This window comes from Odontesthes bonariensis, chromosome 4 (genome assembly GCF_027942865.1).
Source record: "Odontesthes bonariensis isolate fOdoBon6 chromosome 4, fOdoBon6.hap1, whole genome shotgun sequence".
In the NCBI taxonomy this organism is placed as follows: domain Eukaryota; kingdom Metazoa; phylum Chordata; class Actinopteri; order Atheriniformes; family Atherinopsidae; genus Odontesthes; species Odontesthes bonariensis.
Window position 1 is genome coordinate 10,721,732 of NC_134509.1, and position 25,069 is coordinate 10,746,800.

At 38.2% G+C, this 25,069-nt stretch overlaps 1 protein-coding gene across 26 annotated transcripts in view; it reads left to right on the forward strand.

Moving 5' to 3' along the window:
• Positions 1–3,897: 3,897 nt before the first annotated feature.
• Positions 3,898–25,069, forward strand: part of LOC142378437 (uncharacterized) — a 30,768-nt gene continuing 9,596 nt past the window's right edge. For 8 of the 26 annotated variants that reach the window (XM_075462926.1, XM_075462927.1, XM_075462933.1 and 5 more), the window contains exons 1-37: positions 3,898–4,010; positions 6,061–6,109; positions 6,270–6,326; positions 7,571–9,565; positions 10,255–10,377; positions 10,466–10,627; positions 11,459–11,667; positions 11,932–11,996; positions 12,293–12,441; positions 12,540–12,587; positions 12,803–13,285; positions 14,765–14,973; positions 15,238–15,302; positions 15,599–15,747; positions 15,846–15,893; positions 16,110–16,466; positions 16,841–16,915; positions 17,411–17,580; positions 17,995–18,059; positions 18,287–18,441; positions 18,597–18,653; positions 18,880–19,092; positions 19,295–19,449; positions 19,660–19,724; positions 19,990–20,138; positions 20,350–20,388; positions 21,001–21,087; positions 21,290–21,444; positions 21,655–21,719; positions 21,985–22,133; positions 22,331–22,369; positions 22,814–23,047; positions 23,250–23,404; positions 23,615–23,679; positions 23,945–24,093; positions 24,231–24,266; positions 24,795–25,028. In XM_075462926.1, the coding sequence (XP_075319041.1) occupies positions 6,079–6,109; positions 6,270–6,326; positions 7,571–9,565; positions 10,255–10,377; positions 10,466–10,627; positions 11,459–11,667; positions 11,932–11,996; positions 12,293–12,441; positions 12,540–12,587; positions 12,803–13,285; positions 14,765–14,973; positions 15,238–15,302; positions 15,599–15,747; positions 15,846–15,893; positions 16,110–16,466; positions 16,841–16,915; positions 17,411–17,580; positions 17,995–18,059; positions 18,287–18,441; positions 18,597–18,653; positions 18,880–19,092; positions 19,295–19,449; positions 19,660–19,724; positions 19,990–20,138; positions 20,350–20,388; positions 21,001–21,087; positions 21,290–21,444; positions 21,655–21,719; positions 21,985–22,133; positions 22,331–22,369; positions 22,814–23,047; positions 23,250–23,404; positions 23,615–23,679; positions 23,945–24,093; positions 24,231–24,266; positions 24,795–25,028 (6,661 nt within the window). In that variant the 5' untranslated portion in view covers positions 3,898–4,010; positions 6,061–6,078. The remainder of the gene's footprint in view (positions 4,011–6,060; positions 6,110–6,269; positions 6,327–7,570; positions 9,566–10,254; positions 10,378–10,465; positions 10,628–11,458; positions 11,668–11,931; positions 11,997–12,292; positions 12,442–12,539; positions 12,588–12,802; positions 13,286–14,764; positions 14,974–15,237; positions 15,303–15,598; positions 15,748–15,845; positions 15,894–16,109; positions 16,467–16,840; positions 16,916–17,410; positions 17,581–17,994; positions 18,060–18,286; positions 18,442–18,596; positions 18,654–18,879; positions 19,093–19,294; positions 19,450–19,659; positions 19,725–19,989; positions 20,139–20,349; positions 20,389–21,000; positions 21,088–21,289; positions 21,445–21,654; positions 21,720–21,984; positions 22,134–22,330; positions 22,370–22,813; positions 23,048–23,249; positions 23,405–23,614; positions 23,680–23,944; positions 24,094–24,230; positions 24,267–24,794; positions 25,029–25,069) is intronic. The other 18 variants (XM_075462932.1, XM_075462940.1, XM_075462942.1 and 15 more) reach the window with 18 other exon arrangements.

Genomic DNA, 25,069 nt, shown 5'->3' on the forward strand with positions numbered 1-25,069 from the left:
TTCCCAATAATTTCATTACAGGTCGCTACTTTTTTTTTTTTGGAAAATCGAATTGAGAGAGAGATTTGTGTGCAGTGTGTTTGTGCCGACTGGAAAACGAAATCCTAACCAAGGGGCTTTGTGACTGTTGCTTGAAATGCTGAGGACAATGATCTAGCATCCTCCTATTCCTAGCCGCGCTTTGAACAAATATGAACATTATGAACTGTCACTCATTCTCACTGGCGATTGGCGAAATGAACTCACCTCCTTCTCTCTTTCTTTTCCCCTGGCCAGTTGGCTTTCCAAAGCTGAGTTTAGTTTGTTTAGTAGATTTCTTCATCTTGCTTCCATTTCCTAGCTGACTTTCGCGTCGAAGCTGTGTAATATGATAAACATGTTTCCAATGGCGGGTGGCGTAAAAAAAAAAGAAAAAAAGAAAAAAAAGTCGGGTGGCGTTTTTCCGCTCAGTTTTAAAATATAACGTGATGATAAAGGGATTATGTGGACTTTATTTTCAGAAAAAAAAATGAGAATGCATGCTGATCTTTCCACCAATCAAAGTCAGAACGATTTTCATCATATATTAATTTGACATTTCTCTGAATAAAAAAAATAAAAAATTTAAAAAAAATAAAAAAAACACCGGGGAAAATACCGAGGTCATGACCTGTGTGTCCTCAATGCTGGTTACGGCACTGGTTGTGGCGTGGGATTAACATAGCGCAGACAGCGCTTCAAGGCATAGCCTAAATCAAAAATAACTGCGTCGTGTCTGCGACAAGCTCACTGCGACACACTGCTGCGAAGTATACACGAGCCTTTAAGCTCCCCTTGATGCCCATTAACTCCTTATGTTTATTTATTTATTTTTGTTACAATAGTTAACATGATGTGTGATAGTACTGAACCGGACCGGGGGACAGAGAGAGGGGGAGAGCGAAGAAGGAAAAAAAAAAAGAAACAGAAACATTAAGAGACAAACATAGAAAACAGTAAAAAGTCACACAACCAGCTGCTACACCTGTCAAAACAAAACTGAAGACAATCCACAGCTTTTGTGGGGAATCCAGCCTTAGAGACACCAGGAGCACCTGTAGCCAGACAAGCAGAGAACAAACACACAAAACAAAAAAAAAGCACAAGCAGCAGCCATCACATGTAGTATAACTCTGGATATAGATGACCTTAAACCACAGGACAACACAACAACTGATTAGCGAGCATGCTACTTGGCTAATGAATGTGTGTGTGTGTGTGTGTGTGTGTGTGTCTGCATGAACATGCAATACACATAGATGGTCCCACATAATAACCATGCTTAAATATCAGTGTATAGGGCCACAATCCACAGCCCCCCCAGCAATCAGAATCAGGCTGAGAGGGCCCCCAGACCCAGGCCACCAGCAGCCCCCATGGAGCACAGAACCAGAAGACTGCACCCGCCCCATACCTGAGAGGGCCAGGCGCCCCAGACAGCCAAGCATAGTGAGCCATCACATGCCCCAGTGCCCCCGGCCAAGCAACCCGGGAGTCAAGACGTGCCCACAGGTGGGTGAAGCCATGACGGGGAGAGGCAACACCCTCCCCCCCATCAGGAACAGCACAAGCATGCTCATGTTCCCCCTCCCCCAACTCCGCTGGGGTGTGGCGCAGTGGGCCAGCAGCCCCCCAGATCCCGAACCAGCAGGACAACTCTTCCTCCCGCCCCAGGCAGCAACCAGGCAACAAGGGTGTGGGAAGACCCCCCCCCCCCCCCCCCGTCTAGCTCTTCAACATTTTTCTAATAGTGAGCATTTAAAATTTAGGGGCGCGGCCCGCCGGGCAGCCTACTTACCCAAAGAGCCTACCAGATACCACTCGGTGCTACCACCCCCCAAGACGCAGGCCGACAGGGCCCCCAGACCCAGGCCACCAACAGCGCCCAAGGAGCACAGAACCCGGGAAGCCCACCGTAGGGACAACCATGCATCCACCCAGAAGACAGCAGAGGAAGCCCCCGGACAGAGCCCCCACAAGCATAGGGCAGAGGCCAGAGGTGGCAGCCTACCAGCCCCGCCAGGCCCCCGCCACCCAGACATGGGTCGTGCGCCGGAACCGGCCCCCGCAAGTCCGAGCACCACCAAACCCCCTATATAACTATACATGTCTGTAACTGTTGATTGTATATATTGTATTTATGCCTGACAGGTACAGAAATCATAGAAATGTGTGTGGCTTCTGCGGGACTGCCAGATGCATGCAATCATGATTTAGCATAAAATTCTTTACTTTGAAATCAGAACTTAACTCCCAGTTTCCTGGTATGTTTCATGCAACACACACCTTACCCACACACACACCCTCTTACACTTACCGGCAGATCACATTCTTCCTCATTCTGCAGGAGCTGGAAAAAGTATGAGGGGGAGGGGGAGAGCTTGTTGACTTACATTTCTATGATGCCAAGCTTATACACCATTGTGTCCACAATAATGTCTACAGACTATTTAGAGGCATGGTAACAATTGAAAGTATTGATTCAGTTTTAATCTCTTTATTCTTTTTAGTTTTGTGACTTTAAGTAGCTTGTTTACAGACTGATTCAAGAAACTACAAATCATCATTGACATGCAGACCATCAATACAAATCCTTTGTGGGTATTGTCCAAACAGCATATCTTATTCTAATCAGAATGATAGCATAGTAATATATATTTTGCTTAAAATGACAAATTTACTTAGTTACTGTTGCTAGCTATATTGTAAAGCGTGTCTCGTCTCTTATGCATTGCAGTAATCTTTTACGTCACAGGGATGACGCATTGTAAAAACGACATTGCCATTCTTTTCAAGTAAGAATGCTTCAAGAAAATAGCATCTAAAATTAGCTGTTTTTACATATCACTCATTTTGTGAAAAGCTGCAAACCGTGTAGAGAACATGCATCTCAGTCAATTTTGATTATAGTATGAAAATATAAATACTACAATTACTTTGTGAATGAAGGAAAGCACAAAATGTGTAGAAAAAAACAACATTGCTGACACTGTAGAAAAATAATACTGGTTGTACAATAAATAAAAGCAGAAAACCAACAATGTCCTTGCAACTATCTCTGATTGTAATGGCATACTGGTTGATAATCTAAATAATCTTTAGATTTAGCCTAATTCAGGTGGTAGAATGATAATTATGAAATTATTCAATTAACTATTTAATTCCACAACCATTACAGACATGTTTTACTCTGTTTGCACAGCTCTTAAGTTACTGAACCAGTTAAAATAATCATCACTAAAATGACTATTTTTAACAAGTGCATACAAAGCCTTTGAATTTGTGGTTTCTTCTTGATGACCATCACTACCTTAACATGGTTCATCAGATATAAAAGCTTCCTAGTCTACCAGTTCTTTTGGTGGGCATATATGCCTGACTGATGATCAACTATACTTTGAGATGTTTTCTTTCTTTGCTTTTTTTTTTTACATCTTCTTATCATTCTGGTAAAAATTCTCAGAGGGGACAACGAACATTAGTCCATCTGACAGGTGTACAAAATATTTTTGGTTATGACGATCACACAATGATTGTGAGAAAACAAAGCAGTTTTGAGGCACTACCACTTCTCAAGTATCAAATATACATTTATATATATATATATGACCTTTTGCAGAAGTGCTTGAAAATCCCATATCTGTATATCCAAAAATTGCATGAATGCTGTTTACTTTGCCCACTAAACAACAATGGCATTTCAATTGCTCAAACCTACGTCAGCATACCCCCCCCCACACACACACACACACCAACTTGGTTGTATATCAAGCTCTCCTTCATTCTTTTTACATAAAAAAAATTTACAAGAAAACAAGTCTAACAAGTTCGGTGAGAAATTCCTCTTAAAAAACCTCAGCCACAGACAACTCTTCACTTCCATCGTTTGAGTCCAGAAGGAAAGGTGTCTGTTGCGATCTCAGTTTTTGGACAAATCATCCACAGGTTGTTGAGAATATAAGAACATTTCTACACACTTGGACTCCACTGGGGTAAGAAAGTACATCTTTATATTTGAATAACTGTTTATAACTGAAAATGTAATATGACTTAGTACTGTATGAGAAATTACTTTGCATCCAGCAACTTTCTTTGCAAATGTTTGAAATGATGTAAGCGAACATCAGATTTAGCTTTTTCTTCCAAATCTTAATGGTTCAGTAACTGTCTTTCAAAAGTTTGGTTTTCTGTATAACTGTTTGTTGAATTGCATTCAAGCAAAAACCTTTGATTTCTAACTGTAATTTCTGCAATGTGTGCTTTACTTTTCCCACTTTTTTGGTATTTTATCAAAGACACCTTTAATCTTTATTGGTTCATTGCACCATAGATTCTAACAACAAAAAATGTCAAAAAGCAAAACATTAATTTTGAAAATATCCCTTCAATTAGAGGATCTTACAGTTAAACCTACAGCATATATTTGATGTGTACTTGTACGCTATGTGTACATTGACATGTACATTGACAGATTGCAATGCTTGGGTTGTCAGGGTGTGGCTGCTCTCGGAGCACCATCGTGCTCTGCCCATGGGATGCAATGAATATAGTAGTTTTTTGTTGGATAACAGGTTTTTGTGAGTCTCAAAGAATGTCACTTTTGTAAATATATCTTCTTTTATTGACAAATATACTGATATTTGAAAAAAATAATCATACAATTGCAACTAACTGTAAAAATGTGTAGAACAGAAACAGAGTGGTGTACTATGATGTAATTTATATAGAAGATCTATAATATTTGGTCACATCTTCAATGTGCAACGTTAAGGTCAGAATGTTTAAGGGATGTGAAGAATGTCTTTTGACTGATATTATAATGCGTGAAAAAAATGCAACAAAAAATGGCAGAGTCAGTCCTCTAATGCATTGTAGTGCCAAACATATGCCACCAGAGGCCAATTATGATACAGCAAACTGGCGAGTTACTTTGGCAGCCAAACTAACTATACACTCGTGTACAGCCAGATAGTTCTTACCCTGTGTTTTAAATACTTTGGATTAAGATCCAGTGATACAGGGCAGCCAGTAAACCCAAATTGAGATGTGTGTGTTAATTGTTACACAGGTTTATGGTGAAAGCAAGCAGCTATCAATCTCTATTGTGCATCACAAATACCTCTACATCTGTGTTTCAAGTGCAGAACTTCACAAAGTTCAATTAAAGCCAGACAGTCCTTATACCTTTGAGAGTTATGGGTCTCAGCGATTAACTAAAATATCATCCAATACATTTTGACTGGTTAATTAATGTCCTGATCAAAAGCTGACATAACATGATGTCATTATTGCCATCCAACTGATTTCTGATGATTGGTTATTATTATATAACTTGTAAATAAAATATTTAGTTGGACAGACACTGGAATTTAATTCATATGAAATATAGTTACTGAAAGTAGAAAAATAACTGACACAACATGGCATGATGGTGTTCCTAAATTATGAGCCCGGAAAATAAATTGTTTAGACAAATTCTAGGCCTCGCAGAAAGCGGATACACCTGTGGATGGAATCTTGAATGGCAACTGTAGATGTGGGACTGCTATGTCAGTTTGAGGAAGAGTTTCACAAACTCGTCTCACTGGAATGTTGGCATAACCAATTCCAAACATCTCACTCCTGAGAATGTGTAAGAGAGTAGTTAATCTATGAGTTAACAAGTGAGTCAATGTCAAGGATAGAAACCTGGGAAAGTACAGTCACTGAATAATAAGCACTCTTTTTGTGTCGTTTTATCTGAGCTGTTGTATTAAGTGTGCCTTCTAAAACTGATAATGGTTGAGATGAATTCTAACTATAGCTACACTTTAGGCAGTTGTATGGGTTATAAAAATGACAATGAGACAAGAGTCTCAACCTTTACTTTTACATTACTTGCATGCAAGTAGAATACAGATATCCTAGATGTATGTAGCCAAATATGTGTTAACAGGACAGAGAAAATTCTCTTTTTAACATGTGTTTTAAGAGCACAGTTTGATAAAATGGCTTCAGCATGCATTTCTTTCAACAAATGAAAATGTATTCGATGTTTAACAGGAGGCAGACACTCAGACGATGGAACTTCTCGTTTTCCTTCTGTTAGCAGGTAATTGTTGGCTTGCATGTGTCAATGTATGTCTGATTGTGTCTGTGTGTGTGTGAGAATTGGGATTGTTAGAGAGAAAGAGAAAGAGAGGGTGGGGGGGGGTAACAACAGTATCTTGAATTAGACTGAAATTATTCATCAACTATGTTTTTGTCTGTAGGGCTGGTTGGAACAACATCAGCTCAAGCTACTGGTACTGGTACTACCCCAACACCAGGTAATGTAAATAAAAGTTTCAATAATAATAATAATAATATTAATAAATAATTTGGGCCAAACCAAGGGGAAAACATTTTCATTAGCATCCTTGAGATCCTTATCATCTCTTATATATTGACTCTACCTTTTTTTTTTGTTATACTAGGATTTCTGTATCAGTTTTATGAGGCAGGATCAAATGCTACAGCACATCATGTTATTTAGAAAATTCCAAAAATATGAGTCTCAACAGTGTTGAAGAATAATCTCATGTGTCTATTAAACAATGAGATTAGAGTGATGTAGTATAGTTCTGAATATTCCCCACCAGAGGCCAGTTATGTCACTGGTGAAACAGGTTGGCAGCAGAGCTGAAAATAAAGTCCTGTATAACAGTGTCTACTATACACTCTTTGGAGTTTTGTAGTGCTCAACATTTGCCACCAGAGGTCAGTAATGATACAGCAAACTGGTGAAACAGGTTGGCAGCAGCACTGAAAATACACTCATGCACTGCTGGACAGCTGTGTTTATAATACAAATGATTAGATCTAATGATACAGGGGAGCCCGTCAGCTTAATTAAGCTACGTGTGTTAATTGCTACTAAAGAGTTATGGTGAAAGCAAGCAACTCATCAAGCTGTCATTCTCCATTGTGCCTTACAAATATCACCTCAGAACTTTGCAAAGTTCAGCTAAAGCCAGACAAAGAAGCTATACCTCTCTTCTTGACCAAAATATTCAAGAGATAGAAAATCTCTTGAATATGTGAAAATCCAACAATTTCACACTATTTTCAACAATGTCGGATAAGGATAAGTAACTCGTGAATTTTTCAGCATATTTTTTTTTTATCTGTCCATTTAGGCCAAAGCATATACCAACCATCCATTTAATTTCTTCTCATCAAAGAAATCAATAGAAACATAAAAAATCATTTTTACAAGATAATAATTTACTTAATTAAGAGTTCTACTCACGTGTGAGAGAAGGTGCTTGGAAACTATTTGAATATGAAAAATTGTTCTGTAATAATAAGGAATCCTAAGGAAATAATAAGGAATAAAGAATAATAAGGAAATATTATAATATTATATATGAACTTTTCAGGGTAATTTTAAATTTAAATCAAAATATCAAATTCATATTGTAAAAAGATCTTACATCATATCTTAACTTCTCTCTGTTTGAATTTTGTTAATGTCACACATTTCCACCGATCAATACAACTTCGTCCACGGTGATTACAACTTCACTACCAGATAGCACAACTTCATCCACGGTGAACACAACTTCATTACCAGACAACGCAACTTCATTACCAGACAACGCAACTTCATCCACGGTGAACACAACTTCATTACCAGACGACGCAACTTCATTACCAGACAACGCAACTTCATCCACGGTGAACACAACTTCATTACCAGACGACGCAACTTCATCCACGGTGAACACAACTTCATTACCAGACAACGCAACTTCATCCACGGTGAACACAACTTCACTACCAGACAACACAACTTCATTACCAGACAACGCAACTTCATTACCAGACAACACAACTTCATCCACGGTGAACACAACTTCACTACCAGACAACACAACTTCATTCCCAGACAACACAACTTCATTACCAGATAACACAACTTCATCCACGGTGAACACAACTTCACTACCAGACAACACAACTTCATTACCAGACAACACAACTTCATTACCAGACAACACAACTTCATCCACGGTGAACACAACTTCACTACCAGACAACACAACTTCATTACCAGACAACACAACTTCATTACCAGATAACACAACTTCATCCACGGTGAACACAACTTCACTACCAGACAACACAACTTCATTACCAGACAACACAACTTCACTACCAGATAACACAACTTCATCCACGGTGAACACAACTTCATTACCAGATAACACAACTTCATCCACGGTGAACACAACTTCACTACCAGACAACACAACTTCATTACCAGACAACACAACTTCATTACCAGACAACACAACTTCATCCACGGTGAACACAACTTCACTACCAGACAACACAACTTCATTCCCAGACAACACAACTTCATTACCAGATAACACAACTTCATCCACGGTGAACACAACTTCATTACCAGACAACGCAACTTCATCCACGGTGAACACAACTTCACTACCAGACAACACAACTTCATTACCAGACAACGCAACTTCATCCACGGTGAACACAACTTCACTACCAGACAACACAACTTCATTACCAGACAACGCAACTTCATCCACGGTGAACACAACTTCATTACCAGACAACACAACTTCATCCACGGTGAACACAACTTCACTACCAGACAACGCAACTTCATTACCAGACAACGCAACTTCATCCACGGTGAACACAACTTCATTACCAGACAACGCAACTTCATCCACGGTGAACACAACTTCATCCACGGTGAACACAACTTCATTACCAGACAACGCAACTTCATCCACGGTGAACACAACTTCATTACCAGACAACGCAACTTCATCCACGGTGAACACAACTTCATTACCAGACAACGCAACTTCATCCACGGTGAACACAACTTCATTACCAGACAACGCAACTTCATCCACGGTGAACACAACTTCATTACCAGATAACGCAACTTCATCCACGGTGAACACAACTTCATTACCAGACAACGCAACTTCATCCACGGTGAACACAACTTCATTACCAGACAACGCAACTTCATCCACGGTGAACACAACTTCACTACCAGACAACGCAACTTCATCCACGGTGAACACAACTTCATCCACGGTGAACACAACTTCACTACCAGACAACGCAACTTCATCCACGGTGAACACAACTTCATCCACGGTGAACACAACTTCACTACCAGACAACGCAACTTCATCCACGGTGAACACAACTTCATCCACGGTTAACACAACTTCACTACCAGACAACGCAACTTCATCCACAGTGAACACAACTTCATCCACGGTGAACACAACTTCACTACCAGACAACGCAACTTCATCCACGGTGAACACAACTTCATTACCAGACAACACAACGTCCTCCGTGGTCAATGCAACTTCATCAATAGTCAACACAACTTCATCACCGGTCAACACAATTTCATCAACAGTCAACACAACTTCATCATCAATTAACACAACTTCACCGTTTAACACAACCTTTTCAGCAGTCAACACAACTTCATCACCAGTCAACGTCTCAATTCCAGCAGAGGGTATGATATCTAAAGTGAATTTAATGTCTTTAACAATCAATTCAACATCATTAGACATTAAAGGGAAGGTGTGCAACGTATAGAGAGCATGTATGGTGGTTCATATATGCAGGAAATACAGGAAATTTCACCACACACACGTTATACAGGATACAGTGTTCTGTTTGTCTGTTTGTTTCTCTAGCACACACACCACACATTCACACACCAATGGACACGCTGGGGGCAACATGGGATTCAGAATCTTGTCTGAGGACACTTCAACTTGTTGTCTCGGGAAGCTGGGGTTTATTGAAAATTATTATTTGAGGGGGTTATTTCATTGGTCTTTAATAAGTTTTATGGTTTACACAAAAGAAAGAGTTTATGATTTTGAGACAAAAACCTCTTAAAACAAAGAGAAAACAAATCTACACAACAATATTTGAACAAATTCTAGGTATGATTAAGAAATCTTAATTAGATGGTTCTATTGCATGCAACTAAAGATTTTATCAGGAGAGCCAACTTCTGCCCTGTATTGTTAAAAAAAAAAAAAATGAAAATGTTTTTTCACTTACTGGTTGTAGCTATGACTTTCCCTAAATCATAGGACTTTTGCTGAAACACCAAGCAGCTGTAAAGTCATTTTGTGCACTGTATGATTTCAGCAAAATCATACATATAATGCAGCACACTTTCATTTACAGTCAACACAACCCAATCAACAGTCACCCTAACATCAACACATGGAAATACAACTTCACCTCTTAACCAAACCTCAACTCAGCAAAACACAACCTCTCCACCACCAGTCGTCACAACATCTTCAGGTTATCTAAGTTCTCCAAAAGTCATATAATTAAAGCCAGCTGATGTAATTTTCTGCAACCTCATTGCCTTTTAATGAAAACTCAACAGGGAATTCAACTTCATCAACAATGAACACAGCCTCGCCATCAGTGAACCAAAGCACAGCAGCAAATGCAACATCAGCACCTGTCCAAATAACGTCAACCTCTGTGAACACAACCTCGTCAAACACAGCCTCGCCACCAGCAGTCATCACAAGTTCATCTTCAGGTAAGTCATATTATTATAGCCAGCTGATGTTATTTTCTGCAATCTCATTACCTTTTAATGAAAACTCAAAAGTAAATTCAACTTCATCACCAATCGTCATAATGCTTGACCTCACTTTCACCGGCCACCACACCATTTATAGATAACTGAATTCCAGCCAAACGTACTGTCTCTTTATTTTCCTTGATTTTCTCAATAAACATGAAATCCTTAGAAAGCAATGTCTACATGCAGCCTTTTTTGTAGATGTACTTTGGAACTCCCATACTAGCTCAAAAGTAACATATATATATATATATATATATGTGATATATTATCACATATATCATATATGTATCATCCATGTGAATTTCAGTATTTATGTTTATATGTTTTTGTCTTCCTAATTATTGTTCTTTCAAGTAATACAACCTCACTACCACACATTATGACCACACCCACAACAGCCACTGCAATGCCAGTGAATTAAACTTGTGCCTCAGTCAATATCCTGTATCACTAAATCTCCTATAATAAGGTTACCTATACTTTACCTGTATGCCTGTTATTATCACTTTAATAACACATTTCATCACTATTTCATAAACTGCCCCACCATCCACAACAACATCTGCTCTTGTAAATGCATCTTCACAAGCAGGATAAGAACAATCTGGCTTCACTGGTAGTTTATAATTACCCAATGCAGCATCACCACCTGCCAATATGTCACTACAGAAAGTCAACATTATCTCATTTAATAAAAATCAGTCATTATTCAACCTATTTTGCATTCATCATGTGCCTTTTAAGGGAAATGTCTTTGGTTGTTGAAACTTTTTTAATTTCTAGGTCATGCAAGTTCCCCAGCTGTGAGTGAAAATTCGACAACTTCCATCATTACTACTGGTGCTCCAACTACAGTTAGAACTACAACACCTGCCCCACCGCCGGAGCCTAAAATCTCTTTGGGATTCAGTTTGAAACAAACCTTTACTCCAGAACTTGGAAACGCTTCATCACCAGCGTTCAAGGAATTAGAAACTAAAGTAACTTCTGCGGTGAGTTTGTATTTCTTTGCATACAGCATATTCAGTTGGTCAACATTTTTTCTTGTAAAATGAATACATTTTCCACACCCTCAAACTCGGGGAAATCACAAGAAAAATTATATGGTTATTGTCAACAATAACTAAGAGGTCATTATGACTGAAAAAGGCTGAGTTAACTTCTTTTTCAGGCAGTAATGATCATACACTCACACACAAAAAAACATACAGAAAAAAAGACAAAATGATTTTAACTGAAGGACTTTCGTCACACAGCTCAACAACATTTATTCACAAAAATTTGGGGAGGCCTTTAATCGCACCATCATCAAAGGCTTCAGGTATGTGATCTCTCTTTTTTTATAACTCTTTTGAATACGTCTTTTATCTTAGGTTGGAAACAAATGTAAAATGTACTTTAGTTTTACTTTTCTAATGAACAAAAAAAGATATTGTAGAAATGAGAAAAGACAATATGATTACATACTTCCATTTGATTTGTTGTTTCAGATCTGTTGTCACTGTTACACCTGTCATGAAATGGCAGTTACACAACTTAGCAGAGCTCCAATAAACAATACGGTCAGATTGCCGATAGCATTCAGTTATTTGAATCTGTAACAAATGTTTTTCACAGGAGTGGATCTGTTGTGGCAGATGTTGAGCTGGTATTCAATGAAGGACAGACACTTCCAAATGCCACTGCAGCTGCTGATACTTTAGTGGAAGCTGCTGCTTCTGGTAACTTATCTCTGCCTGTCAATGCATCAACTATTGTAGCCAGAGGTAAGGCAGTTGTTGTTTTTTTTCCTCAAATGTACAAGACTAATTTCTTCGATTAGAATATAGCACCAATTGTGTAATTGGAAATATGTCATTTTCAGTTGTAGAGACACCAACTGTAGCTCCAGTCACCACTGCACCTTCAACAGGTAAAAAAAAATATTTGTATCTTTGATATATTTCTTAAATTTTCTCATCTTTAAGGATTTGGGAGGGCTTTGTTTTAAGTAAGAACTGTTCCACTTATCATCAATTTAACTGTTCTATTGCTTTATTATGAGTGGTTATGAAAAAGCCCAATTAGTACATTTCTTTGACTGACTTTATTTCTAACATTGTGTAACCTAACATCTACTCCATGAAGCCTCAGCACCAATCAGTACGACCAAACTACCAACAAATGTCACGTCATCACCTATTAACTTGACCACACAACTTGTAAACATGACCTCACCACCGGTCAGCCCAACCACACAACTGAGCAACATCACATCACCTCATCTGAACATGACGTCATCACCAACTGTTTCAACCTCAACAATTCTCAATGCAACGTCACTACCACTTAACCAGACCTCACCACCGGTCAGCCCAACCACACAACTGAGCAACATCACATCACCTCATCTGAACATGACGTCATCACCAACTGTTTCAACCTCAACAATTCTCAATGCAACCTCACTGCCACTTAACCAGACCTCACCACCGGTCAGCCCAACCACACAACTGAGCAACATCACATCACCACCACTCAACATGACATCACCAGCACTCAATGCAACTTCACCACCACTCAACATGACTTCACCAGCCTCACCTCAAGTCAGCACAACGCCACTGCCAGGTATAAATGAAAATGAAAACAAATCATTTGAGGAAACTCTTTATTTGTAAGTGCCAAAAAAACCCCCACTAAAGCCTCGTGTCCACTATGCAGTCCGGTACGTGTTGGTTCAGAACGGTGCGGTACGGGTCGGGTCGCTTTGGGGTCAGCTTGCGTTCCCACTGTACAAAGGGGACCCTCAGGGGTGGGCGGAGTGCGTGCCGAAGCGTAAATAGCAAATAACAGCAAATAACAAATAACATCCTAATTTCGAACCACCTCCAAGCTTCTTCAGCTTAATGCGACACTGGCTCGCGGTCTTGTTGAAACCACTTTCTGCCATTTTTGTGGCAATCAGCTGGAAAACTTTTTCATTTCGCACAGCGCCATTGAGCTCCCGCTGCACAGCCTCCTCACCAACAACGGAGAGCAGAGCCTGGAGCCGGGTACCCCAAGCAGAAGGGTTACAAAAATGGTAACGGTACGGTACGGATTGGTGCGCTTTCGTGGTAATGGAAACACTGAAATAAGCGAACCGTTCCGACCCGACCCGTACCGGACTGCATAGTGGAAACATGCCATAAATGTCTTCTTATTTATAAATTGAAAGCCTGATTATGTGTATTGGATTAACAAAACTGTTCTAAAACCTGTTCTCTAGGTAACTGAATTTCAGCCACAGTCTCTTAATTTTCCTTGATTTTCTCAACAAACTTGAAATCCTCAGAAAGCAATGTCTACATGCAGCCTTTTTTATAGATGCACTTTGTATTAGTTTGGAACTCCCATACCAGCTCAAAAGTAATATATATGTATATATATATATATATATATCACATATATCATATATGAATAATCCATGTGAATTTCAGTATTAATGATTATATGTTTTTGTCTTCCTAATTATTTTTCTTTCAAGTAATACAACCTCACTACCACACATTATGACCACACCCACAACAGCCACTGCAATGCCAGTGAATTAAACTTGTGCCTCAGTCAATATCCTGTATCACTAAATCTCCTATAATAAGGTTACCTATACTTTACCTGTATGCCTGTTATTATCACTTTAATAACACATTTCATCACTATTTCATAAACTGCCCCACCATCCACAACAACATCTGCTCTTGTAAATGCATCTTCACAAGAAAGATGAGAACAATTTGGCTTCACTAGTACTTTTTTATTTTAACCTTTTACTGACCAATTGCACTTTATGTTTGTCCTGTGTTATCTGTTGTTGTTCTATGTGCTTATGTTGTTGTCTTGCTGCACATTCATTCGCCCCTTTTGGGGACAATAAAGTGGAAAGTTGAAGTTGAAGTTGTAGTTTATAACTACCCAATGCAGCATCACCACCAGCCAATATGTCACTACAGAAAGTCAACATTATCTCATTTAATAAAAATCAGTCATTATTCAACCTATTTTGCATTCATCATGTGCCTTTTGATGGAAATGTCTTTAGTTGTTGAAACTTTTTTTCATTTCTAGGTCATGCAAGTTCCCCAGCTGTGAGTGAAAATTCGACAACTTCCATCATTACTACTGGTGCTCCAACTACAGTTAGAACTACAACACCTGCCCCACCGCCGGAGCCTAAAATCTCTTTGGGATTCAGTTTGAAACAAACCTTTACTCCAGAACTTGGAAACGCTTCATCACCAGCGTTCAAGGAATTAGAAACTAAAGTAACTTCTGCGGTGAGTTTGTATTTCTTTGCATACAGCATATTCAGTTGGTCAACATTTTTTCTTGTAAAATGAATACATTTTCCACACCCTCAAACTCGGGGAAATCACAAGAAAAATTATATGGTTATTGTCAACAATAACTAAGAGGTCATTATGACTGAAAAAGGCTGAGTTAACTTCTTTTTCAGGCAGGAATGATCATACACTCACACACAAAAAAACATACAGAAAAAAAGACAAAATGATTTTAACTGAAGGACTTTCGTCACACAGCTCAACAACATTTATTCACAAAAATTTGGGGAGGCCTTTAATCGCACCATCATCAAAGGCTTCAGGTATGTGATCTCTCTTTTTTTATAACTCTTTTGAATACGTCTTTTATCTTAGGTTGGAAACAAATGTAAAATGTACTTTAGTTTTACTTTTCTAATGAACAAAAAAAGATATTGTAGAAATGAGAAAAGACAATATGATTACATACTTCCATTTGATTTGTTGTTTCAGATCTGTTGTCACTGTTACACCTGTCATGAAATGGCAGTTACACAACTTAGCAGAGCTCCAATAAACAATACGGTCAGATTGCCGATAGCATTCAGTTATTTGAATCTGTAACAAATGTTTTTCACAGGAGTGGATCTGTTGTGGCAGATGTTGAGCTGGTATTCAATGAAGGACAGACACTTCCAAATGCCACTGCAGCTGCTGATACTTTAGTGGAAGCTGCTGCTTCTGGTAACTTATCTCTGCCTGTCAATGCATCAACTATTGTAGCCAGAGGTAAGGCAGTTGTTGTTTTTTTTCCTCAAATGCACAAGACTAATCTCTTCGATTAGAATATAGCACCAATTGTGTAATTGGAAATATGTCATTTTCAGTTGTAGAGACACCAACTGTAGCTCCAGTCACCACTGCACCTTCAACAGGTAAAAAAAACTATTTCTATCTTTGATATATTTCTTAAATTTTCTCATCTTTAAGGATTTGGGAGGGCTTTGTTTTAAGTAAGAACTGTTCCACTTCCACATCATCAATTTAACTGTTCTATTGCTTTATTATGAGTGGTTCTGAAAAAGCCCAACTACATTTCTTTGACTGACTTTATTTCTAACATGGTGTAACCTAACCTCTACTCCATGAAGCCTCAGCACCAATCAGTACGACCAAACTACCAACAAATGTCACGTCATCACCTATTAACTTGACCACACAACTTGTAAACATGACCTCACCACCGGTCAGCCCAACCACACAACTGAGCAACATCACATCACCTCATCTGAACATGACGTCATCACCAACTGTTTCAACCTCAACAATTCTCAATGCAACGTCACTACCACTTAACCAGACCTCACCACCGGTCAGCCCAACCACACAACCGACCAACATCACATCACCTCATCTGAACATGACATCACCAGCACTCAATGCAACTTCACCACCACTCAACATGACTTCACCAACCTCACCTCAAGTCAGCACAACGCCACTGCCAGGTATAAATGAAAATTAAAACAAATCATTTGAGGAAACTCTTTATTTGTAAGTGCCAAAAAAAAACAACACACTAAATGTCGTCTTATTTAAAAATTGAAAGCCTGGTTATTTGTATTTGGTTTTCAAAACTGTTCTAAAACCAAAGCAAAAATGTAATATTTCAGTTTATATGTCTTGGTGTAAAAGTGTGCCACTGTGTGAAAACTAGAGAGTCTGTCCTGAATTTCACTCATGTGTGTGTTTGTAAAGAGACAAAGTCTAAAAAAAACATGTATATGTCTTCATTTAATTAATAATTTATATTTACCACCACTCAATGCAACTTCACCACCACTCAACATGACTTCACCACCACTCAACATGACTTCACCAGCACTCAATGCAACTTCACCACCACTCAACATGACTTCACCAACCTCACCTCAAGTCACCACAACGCCACTGCCAGGTATAAATGAAAATTAAAACAAATCATTTGATGAAACTCTTTATTTGTAAGTGCCAAAAAAAAAAAAGACACTAAATGTCGTTTCATTTAAAAAATGAAAGCCTGATTATTCGTTTTTGGTTTGCAAAACTGTTCTAAAACCAAAGCAAAAATGTAATATTTCAGTTCATATGTCTTGGTGTAAAAGTGTGCCACTGTGTGAAAACTAGAGAGTCTGTCCTGAATTTCACTCGTGTGTGTGTTTGTAAAGAGACAAAGTCTAAAAAAAACGTTGACATTTAATTAATAATTTATATTTACCATCAGTCAACGCTACCTCACCAACACTTAATGGTTTTCATCAATAAACAAAGTCTGATGCTTTATATGTGGCCCCAAATATAATCAGCAACAAAACAAGTCTTATTTCTTGCTGCAACTTCTATAAATGCAAACTTGTCAAATGTAATACTTGGTGATATTAACATACTTCTGTGAATGCAACCTTTCCACTAGCAAATGTAACACAACCAAACATTACAACGGTTTCTACGATCATAACAACTGCCGTGCCAGCACCACCAAGGGTCAGCCTGGGATTTAGTTTGCAACAAAACTTTTCATCTGACCTTGGTAATGAGACTTCTCCAGTGTTCCTGGCATTAGCAAAACAAGTACAAGATTCGGTAAGTATAAGAGCATGTCTTGTTAACTGCGATCTCATACATAATAAATTACGTATTCATTGGAAATTATTTGACAAAATATATTACATTGTTTGTACAAATGCATTCATGTTGTACCCTGCCACCAATGAAACAAAGTAGAATCAGGGAAACAATGGAGACTACTCCTGTCGCACTCACAATAAGAAGCTAATAATTTAAAAAAACATTACATGTCCATATTTCAGCAGACCTTTGACTGATACAGTCCAGTATTAAAATAATCATGATATGGATGAAATGTGTAGACATGCATTTTTCAACTTTGAAAAAATTTGGTAAGATAATCACGAAATTCATGGTGCAGTTATGGCTATTCTCCCGCATGGCTCATCCCTAATTTTCAATAACTTATTGTCAATTTCGTCTCTCCAGCTTGATCTCGTCTACAAGAACAAATTTGGGAATCGTTTCGTCCGATCTAAAGTCAGATCTTTCAGGTACGTCACATCACCACAAAGACAAAAACAGTTTCAATTCTAAAAGAAAAATGCTGTACAATTTTCTGTGCTCAAATGTTTAGAAGAAGTGTGTGCTTTAAAGTCTGATTGCTTATTGGCTTACATGACAATTGTGCCAAGATAAAAATTCTAAGTCATATCATCATTTGACATTGGATTGCCTGAAATAAAAGAGATGATAAATCTAATAATAATTTCTCTTACAGACAAGGTTCCGTTGTGGTAGATGCTGAGTTGATATTTAATGATACCAGCTCTGTCCCAGAAGATAATGAGGTGGCAAATACTCTGGTGGAAGCAGCCAACAGTTCCAACCCCAACTTCACTCTATCAGTGAATACAGCAACCATTGTTGCAACAAGTAAGTTTCTTCGTTTTTCATGGAATTTTTTTCAATAATATGTGGTACTATGAAACACAGTGAGCAAGTGAAATTTATCACTGCACCGTGAGCTGTTACCAAGCTTAAAGCTATTACATGTAAGAGAACAATCACGTTTTTTTTTGTCCCGGCAGGAGTGGTTACGACCACGGTTGTGCCTTCCACATCAGTGGGTTCAACTGTGTCAACAGGTAATAACATGACATTTGTTACATTTTTACTGTTTAATTCAACAAATCACATCTTACACATGAATTAAAGGGATTGTAAAACATGTTTAATCTCCATTGTGGTGTATGTGGAATATTCTAAATGAGAGCAAACTGGTTATAAACATTGATTGGCAGTTGTAAGACAAATACAGTATTTGTGGTGAACTAAATATTTATCTATTAACAAAAATAATTCCACCACCAGTTGCGCAAACTTCACCACCACTCACTTCAACCTCATCCCCACTGAATGCAACTTCACCACCACTCAATGCAACTTCAGCACCAGTCAACATTACATCACCAGCACTCAATGCCACTTCTCCAACAGTCAACATGACATCACCAACACTGAATGCAACTTCACCACCACTCAATGTAACCTCAGTGCCACCATTGTCCACCACGTCCCCTACAGGTAATAGGTCATTTGGTGTCTCTCAAAGCTAATACATAAATTTCAATTGATTTTACACAGCGGAAAAATAGAATAAGATTAATTAAGAATAATTAATTCCTCATGTGTCATCTCTAGCTGCAGGTTTTGCGATTCTGAACTTGTTCTATTGCACACATGTTAATATTAAATGTTTATGTAAGTAATTTTACTTTCCTTCCAGCTGCTACCACAACTGCTACTGTGATCGTAACCACTGCCGCACCACCAGAAACAACAGTCAAATTGGGATTTAGCCTGCAACAAACCTTTACCTCTGGACTTTCAAACAGTGATTCTGATGAGTTCAAGACATTAGCAAACAGAATACAAGAAGCTGTAAGTATAAATTTCTTGTTATCATTGATCTTGTGCTAAATAGAATAAATGTGATTTGTTTTGCAAATTATTTTAGCATTTTTGATAATACAATATTACAGAATGGCAGTGATGTGTAATGCAGCATAGTGTCGTTACAGCTGTTGTCTCACATTTCTCAACCTTGAAATTAGATAGCACTTCAACTTCTTGTTGATTTCATTTTTACAGCTGGATTCCATCTATAGGACAAGATTTGGCGTCCGTTTCCTGCGATCTCTCATCAGAGCTTTCAGGTACATGGCATCATGTCACAGACAATAATTATCAAGGCGATATTGTACTTTAAATAAGTTATAATATACCCAGATCCAAATATATGACAGTTATGAACGTATTTTAAAAAAGGCTCCAAGCTCTAAAAAATTTATGTTTCTCTTCAAAATGATTGCTCATTTGCTTTATTGAGAATTTTGTCACTTTGAAACATCCACTACTTATTATAATTTCACAATCAGCTGTCTGAAAGAAACAATGATTAAATAATAATTTCTCTTACAGACAAGGTTCCGTTGTGGTAGATGCTGATCTGGTATTCCATAATGCCAGCTCCGTCCCAGAAACAACCGAGGTGGCAAATGCTCTGGTGACAGCATCCAACAGTTCCAACTTCACACTCCCGTTGAACACGTCAAGTGTGGTTGCAACAAGTAAGACTCCTTATATATATGTATATATATATATATTTATATATATATACATATATATATATATATATACATATATATATATATATATATATATATATATATATATATATATTCGTTGATCATTAGTATTAACCGTAGAAAGCAAACAGGGTTTATTACAGTATCAAAATCTAACCCATTTAGTTTAACAATTTGATTTTTGTCTTGGTAGGAATTAATGCAACAACTCAACCTACCACACCAACTACAGGTAATATCATGACCCAACCACCTCATGACACTTTGACTTTGTTTAGTTTTAGAGATCAAATGGTTTCATCACCTCATGCACATAATGGACTAACAGGACCATAGATGTTTACTCACAGCTTACATATACATGGAATATTGTGAAATACAAGCAATCTGCAGTAATACTGATCACTATGAGAAGGGAAGTTTATTTTACATGTCATCATCTTAATCTAAATGATCTCCCCACCAGTTAACCCCACATCCTCACCACTAAACATAACCTCACCAGTAGTCACCATGACTTCACCAGCACTCAATGCAACCTCACCACCACTCAACATGACTTCACCAGCACTCAATGCAACCTCACCACCACTCAACATGACATCACCAGCACTCAATGCAACCTCACCACCACTCAACATGACATCACCAGCACTCAATGCAACCTCACCACCACTCAACATGACATCACCAGCACTCAATGCAACTTCACCACCTGTCAACATGACATCACCACCACTCAATGCAACTTCACCACCTGTCAACATGACATCACCACCACTCAATGCAACTTTGCCACCTGTCAACATGACATCACCACCACTCAATGCAACTTCTCCAACAGTCAACATGACATCACCAACACTGAATGGAACTTCACCACCACTCAATGTCACCTCAGTGCCAACATTGTCCACCACGTCCCCTACAGGTAAAAGGTCATTTAGTGTCTCTTACAGGTAATACATGAATTTCAATTGATTTTACACAGCGGGAAAATAGAATAAAATTAATTAAGAATAATTAATTCCTCATGTCTCATCTCTAGCTGCAGATTTTGCGATTCTGAACTTGTTCTATTGCACACATGTTAATATTAAATGTTTATGTGAGTAATTTTACTTTCCTTCCAGCTGCTACCACATCTGCTACTGTGATCGTAACCACTGCCGCACCACCAGAATCAACAGTCAAATTGGGATTTAGCCTGCAACAAACCTTTACCTCTGGACTTTCAAACAGTGATTCTGATGAGTTCAAGACATTAGCAAACAGAATACAAGAAGCTGTAAGTATAAATTTCTTGTTATCATTGATCTTGTGCTAAATAGAATAAATGTGATTTGTTTTGCAAATTATTTTAGCATTTTTGATAATACAATATTACAGAATGGCAGTGATGTGTAATGCAGCATAGTGTCGTTACAGCAGTTGTCTCACATTTCTCAACCTTGAAATTAGATAGTACTTCAACTTCTTGTTGATTTCATTTTTACAGCTGGATTCCATCTATAGGACAAGATTTGGCGTCCGTTTCCTGCGATCTCTCATCAGAGCTTTCAGGTACATGGCATCATGTCACAGACAATAATTATCAAGGCGATATTATACTTTAAATAAGTTATAATATACCCATATCCAAATATATGATAGTTATGGACGTATTTTAAAAAAGACTCCAAGCTCTAAAAAATTTATGTTTCTCTTCAAAATGATTGCTCATTTGCTTTATTGAGAATTTTGTCACTTTGAAACATCCACTACTTATTATAATTTCACAATCAGCTGTCTGAAAGAAACAATGATTAAATAATAATTTCTCTTACAGACAAGGTTCCGTTGTGGTAGATGCTGATCTGGTATTCCATAATGCCAGCTCCGTCCCAGAAACAACCGAGGTGGCAAATGCTCTGGTGACAGCATCCAACAGTTCCAACTTCACGCTCCCGTTGAACACATCAAGTGTGGTTGCAACAAGTAAGACTCCTTATATATGTATATATATATATATATATATATATATACATATATATATATATATATATATATATATATCTACAAATATATTTATATATTCGTTGATCATTAGTATTAACCGTAGAAAGCAAACAGGGTTTATTACAGTATCAAAATCTAACCCATTTAGTTAAACAATTTGATTTTTGTCTTGGTAGGAATTAATACAACAACTCAACCTACCACACCAACTACAGGTAATATCATGACGCAACCACCTCATGACACTTTGACTTTGTTTAGTTTTAGAGATCAAATGGTTTCATCACCTCATGCACATAATGGACTAACAGGACCATAGATGTTTACTCACAGCTTACATATACATGGAATATTGTGAAATACAAGCAAACTGCAGTAATACTGATCACTATGAGAAGGGAAGTTTATTTTACATGTCATCATCTTAATCTAAATGATCTCCCCACCAGTTAACCCCACATCCTCACCACTAAACATAACCTCACCAGTAGTCACCATGACTTCACCAGCACTCAATGCAACCTCACCACCACTCAACATGACATCACCACCACTCAATGCAACTTCAACACCTGTCAACATGACATCACCACCACTCAATGCAACTTCACCACCACTCAACATGACATCACCACCACTCAATGCAACTTCTCCAACAGCCAGTGCAACTTCACCACCTGTCAACATGACATCACCACCACTCAATGCAACTTCACCACCTGTCAACATTACTTCACCACCACTCAATGCAACTTCAGCACCAGTCAACATTACATCACCAGCACTCAATGCCACTTCTCCAACAGTCAACATGACATCACCAACACTGAATGCAACTTCACCACCACTCAATGTCACCTCAGTGCCAACATTGTCCACCACGTCCCCCACAGGTAAAAGGTCTTTTAGTGTCTCTCAAAGCTAATACATTCATTTCAATTGATTTTACACAGCGGAAAAATAGAATAAGATTAATTAAGAATAATTAATTCCTCATGTGTCATCTCTAGCTGCAGGTTTTGCGATTCTGAACTTGTTCTATTGCACACATGTTAATATTAAATGTTTATGTAAGTAATTTTACTTTCCTTCCAGCTGCTACCACAACTGCTACTGTGATCGTAACCACTGCCGCACCACCAGAATCAACAGTCAAATTGGGATTTAGCCTGCAACAAACCTTTACCTCTGGACTTTCAAACAGTGATTCTGATGAGTTCAAGACATTAGCAAACAGAATACAAGAAGTTGTAAGTATAAATTTCTTGTTATCATTGATCTTGTGCTAAATAGAATAAATGTGATTTGTTTTGCAAATTATTTTAGCATTTTTGATAATACAATATTACAGAATGGCAGTGATGTGTAATGCAGCATAGTGTCGTTACAGCAGTTGTCTCACATTTCTCAACCTTGAAATTATATAGTACTTCAACTTCTTGTTGATTTCATTTTTACAGCTGGATTCCATCTATAGGACAAGATTTGGCGTCCGTTTCCTGCGATCTCTCATCAGAGCTTTCAGGTACATGGCATCATGTCACAGACAATAATTATCAAGGCGATATTATACTTTAAATAAGTTATAATATACCCATATCCAAATATATGATAGTTATGGACGTATTTTAAAAAAGACTCCAAGCTCTAAAAAATTTATGTTTCTCTTCAAAATGATTGCTCATTTGCTTTATTGAGAATTTTGTCACTTTGAAACATCCACTACTTATTATAATTTCACAATCAGCTGTCTGAAAGAAACAATGATTAAATAATAATTTCTCTTACAGACAAGGTTCCGTTGTGGTAGATGCTGATCTGGTATTCCATAATGCCAGCTCCGTCCCAGAAACAACCGAGGTGGCAAATGCTCTGGTGACAGCATCCAACAGTTCCAACTTCACGCTCCCGTTGAACACGTCAAGTGTGGTTGCAACAAGTAAGACTCCTTATATATATATATATATATTTATATATTCGTTGATCATTAGTATTAACCGTAGAAAACAAAAAGGGTTTATTACAGTATCAAAATCTAACCCATTTAGTTTAACAATTTGATTTTTGTCTTGGTAGGAATTAATGCAACTCAACCTACCACACCAACTACAGGTAATATCATGACGCAACCACCTCATGACACTTTGACTTTGTTTAGTTTTAGAGATCAAATGGTTTCATCACCTCATGCACATAATGGACTAACAGCACCATAGATGTTTACTCACAGCTTACATATACATGGAATATTGTGAAATACAAGCAATCTGCAGTAATACTGATCACTATGAGAAGGGAAGTTTATTTTACATGTCATCATCTTAATCTAAATGATCTCCCCACCAGTTAACCCCACATCCTCACCACTAAACATAACCTCACCAGTAGTCACCATGACTTCACCAGCACTCAATGCAACCTCACCACCACTCAACATGACATCACCAGCACTCAATGCAACCTCACCACCACTCAACATGACATCATCACCACTCAATGCAACCTCACCACCACTCAACATGACATCACCACCACTCAATGCAACTTCAACACCTGTCAACATGACATCACCACCACTCAATGCAACTTCACCACCACTCAACATGACATCACCACCACTCAATGCAACTTCTCCAACAGCCAGTGCAACTTCACCACCTGTCAACATGACATCACCACCACTCAATGCAACTTCACCACCTGTCAACATTACTTCACCACCACTCAATGCAACTTCAGCACCAGTCAACATTACATCACCAGCACTCAATGCCACTTCTCCAACAGTCAACATGACATCACCAACACTGAATGCAACTTCACCACCACTCAATGTCACCTCAGTGCCAACATTGTCCACCACGTCCCCCACAGGTAAAAGGTCTTTTAGTGTCTCTCAAAGCTAATACATTCAT